The sequence below is a fragment of the Lipotes vexillifer genome, unplaced genomic scaffold (genome assembly GCF_000442215.2).
Source record: "Lipotes vexillifer unplaced genomic scaffold, Lipotes_vexillifer_v1.1 scaffold408, whole genome shotgun sequence".
Classification (NCBI taxonomy): Eukaryota; Metazoa; Chordata; class Mammalia; order Artiodactyla; family Lipotidae; genus Lipotes; species Lipotes vexillifer.
In genome coordinates, this window is record NW_006787469.1 from 498014 (window position 1) to 501682 (window position 3669).

Below are 3669 nucleotides of genomic sequence, written 5' to 3' on the forward strand. Positions count from 1 at the left end.
TCCTGCATCGGCAGGCGGACTCTCAAGCACTGCGCCACCAGGGAAGCCCTGTATGTCTCTTATAATTTGAGAATCACTGCCCTAGAGGAGAAAATAACCAAGCCATTTCCACTGATCTATTCCTTTGTAAAACTTAAAAAGACAGCTAAGAAGAGGGAAGAATAAAAGCAGCTGTTAAAAATTATATAGCTAGCACTTTACTGGACACTTAAAATGAGCCAGGGTCTGTTCTAAGTATTTTTAATATACCCTTTCATTTGATCTTCACAAAAAAACCCATTGAAGTAGTTACACTATTTCACAGATTTAAAAAGAGCACAGAAAGGGAATATAGTGCATGAAAAGTAACTTTTGCCAGAGCAGTGGCTAGTGTTCCAGAGCCTACAGTATTGGCAGAAGAAAACATGTTTTCTCAATGATGGATGATTTGGGACAAACAAGGGGCAGCATCTTATAATGAGACATGGATTTTCTGATTATGGGAAACAACTGTGAGGTAGGAGGGAGGGCACCAAAGCCATTTCCCATATTATCATTTTACTGATGGTCTATTCTAGTTCTACTGAGCAAACAGGCATCTGAGAAAGAAGTCCAACTTTTCTGTTATCTCAGGAAGGAGCGGCTTGGTCTGGTGAAAGGAATCTCGGCTCTTACCTACTTTTAGATCTTAAACAAGACCATTTTCTCATCTGCAAAAATTAAGAATGGAAGCTTGACCTCTAAGATTTCTTTCCAAGTACCACATAAGATCCAATGACTTTGTTAACTGAGTCTGTGCCTCCCAAATAGTTCCAATATGTGCCTTCAGGTCCCAAACCACATTCTGCCAGCTTTATCTCCTACTACTCATCTCCCTCCACACACCCTCTCCTCCAACAACTGAAACTTTTCTGTTTCCTAACAACCTAAGTCCTTCGCTCTCAGTGTTCTCACGGAGTGCTCTTTACACCTTCTCCACCTGTCAGCAGACTCCAGCAGCTCTTTTAAAAGCATTTGGGTTCAAGCACCAACCCTTCTGTGAAGCCTTCCCTGACTTTCCAAACCTATGAGTGGAAAATCAGTAAGAAGGGAAAGAAATTATGCAGCTGGACCCTGGATGCCTCAACAGCTGAGAAGTGCAGGATCAGATTCACGCATGAGGAAATGGGCACTGACTACATTGAGGGAAGGGGTTAAAACGACTTCCCCTTCTTGCCAGTTCTGCTGTCGAGCACTGAATGAAACCACCATCTCTCTGAGCCTCCGTTTCCCTCTCATACCTTACAATCTGCTTTCCTCCACATCTTCACAGAGAAACCCATGTGCACTCAGGCACGCACACAATTCTGCCCCATTCCTCACAGGTACTCCAGAGCCACCAACAAGAGACAGGAGACCGCCCGATCCCTCTCCCCCTTTCCCAGCCCTTCTCGGTGTACCCAGGGAGAAAGGCACACACCATGCATCAAGAAAGAGAAAAACAAATACCGTATGCTAACACATATATACGGGAAAAAAAAAAAAGGTTCTGAAGAACCTAGGGGCAGGACAGGAATAAAGACAAAGACGTAGAGAATGGACTTGAGGACACGGGAAGGGGGAAGGATAAGCTGGGATGAAGTGAGAGAGTGGCACGGACATATATACACTACCAAATGTAAAACAGATAGCTAGTGGGAAGCAGCTGCATAGCACAGGGAGATCAGCTCGGTGCTTTGTGACCACCTAGAGGGGTGGGATAGGGAGGGTGGGAGGGAGGTGCAAGAGTGAGGGGATATGGGGATGTATGTATACATATAGCTGATTCACTTTGTTATAAAGCAGAAAGTGACACACCATTGTAAAGCAATTATACTCCAAAAAGGATGTTAAAAAAAAAAAAAGACTTGAGCCGCGTCCCCTCAAAACTCCTGCTGGCAGGACTCCAGGGACACAGGGTAGGCCACCCTGAGGCCATCCACTAACCGCTACCCGCCAGGGCACTAATCGAAAACCCAACCCGAGCGAGGCTTTGTCCCGCCAGGCTTTTACAGTTTCCGGACGCTGGACCCTTGGGCCACTTTGTGTCTGATTTCTCCGCGCCAGAATCACTGGAGGGAGAGGCGAGGACCTCGCCCTCCTCTCAGATCATTTGACGCCTCAGGCGCCCCCTCCCGCCCAGACTCACCTCTTGCTGAGGGGCCGGACTCTCACAGCCACCCGCACGTTGGCCATCCCTTGGGCCAAGGCTCAAGTCCCGCAGGTCGGCCCAGCTGCGGCATCCCCAACGCCAGCCCCAAGCCGAGCCACAGCCCAGCCCAGCCCCGCCTGCCCCACGCTCTTCACGGGACAACCCCGCCCATATGCGGGCGGATTCCCGGCCGCGGCGGTGCCTGCCGAACTTCAGCCAATCCTGAGCTCGGTGGACTGGAAGACGCCCGGGCCGCCCCGCCTCGCTCCTCCCACGCGCCTCACGGGACGGCCCCGCCCACGAAGGCGCAGGCGCCCGACCAGGGCGGTGCCTGCGGAGCCTGGACCAATCCTGTCGGGGGCGGGAGGGCGCAGATCCTGGCTGGTTGGGGCCGGCTCTCGCCCACTGGGAGCTAGCTTTTGTTCTTCCACCGTGCGACAGTGGTATAAAGTCGAGTAGATCCGTTAAGTTTAGTTAGTTTACAGACAGACTACAAAGAGAGTTTACAAAGTAATTTGCTAAATACTTTTATTCGCTGCGTTCGCCTGAGCTGTCAATTCTGTGGTTAAATTTTAGGAGCAGAAATGAAATGGGGAACACCGATGTTTTTGCAGTTCCCTGCGAAGGGCATCGCCTTTCTTTGAAGAGGCACGGGAGATGAAGGAGTTTAGAGTGCTCTCAGGCGAGCTTCTCTTGATCGTGCTGGAAGCTCATAGCCACCCTGACAGAGTTCGTGATCGTGGCGGGAAGACTATCGGACCGAACTGGTTCATTAATTAATCCAAGAAATGCTACTTGGGGTGTGCTCAGAGCAGGGGCCCTGAAGAAATGGCTCGTGTGTTTACAACACACCCGACAGGAATCTGGGTTCATTGTGAGAAGGGGCACAAAGCTTGTGGCCTCCCTATGAGCAAATACCCAACACGTGTTCCCCTGCATCTCCACGTGGCTGCTGGGCAGGACCAGTGCGACAGGGCTCAGTATTGGAAGGAAAGCTACGGTATTTAGTGGGGGAGTTTGCCACCTAGAGCCTGTCCGGTCCACACGTGGGTGGGCCATGAGTAGTCTTACAGACATAAAGGCTTTGAACCTCTCTTTTAAAGGAAAAAAAAAAGATTCCAACTATGTGCCATTGTGGAAAAGGCAAAACTATGGGGACAATAAAAAGATCAATGGTTGCCAGGATTTGGGGGGAGAGGAGAGATGAATACACAGAGTACAGAAGTTTTTATAAGCGGTGAAAATACTTTGTATGACATTATAATGATTTTATGTCACCATACTTTTGTCCAAACCCGTAGTACATGCAACACTATTCATTTCATTAAAGTGAACCCTAAGATGAACTGGGGACTATGATGTGTCAGTGAAATTCATCCTTGGTTTAAAAAAAAAAAAAACAGGGTAGACGTTTTTGGCAGAACTTTTGTTTCACTTTTATGTATGTATACACATTGTATATGTGTGTGTTTGCTGGATTGTGATGTAAAATGTACCTTTTAGATCAAAAAAGTTTGCAG

At 48.5% G+C, this 3669-nt stretch overlaps 1 protein-coding gene across 1 annotated transcript in view; it reads right to left on the bottom strand.

Moving 5' to 3' along the window:
* The window catches only part of STARD9 (StAR related lipid transfer domain containing 9), a 137047-nt gene extending 134854 nt beyond the window's left edge, over positions 1-2193 (bottom strand). The window contains exon 1 of the mRNA XM_007460123.1: positions 2147-2193. Coding sequence (XP_007460185.1) covers positions 2147-2193 — 47 coding nt within the window. The remainder of the gene's footprint in view (positions 1-2146) is intronic.
* Positions 2194-3669: the final 1476 nt, after the last annotated feature.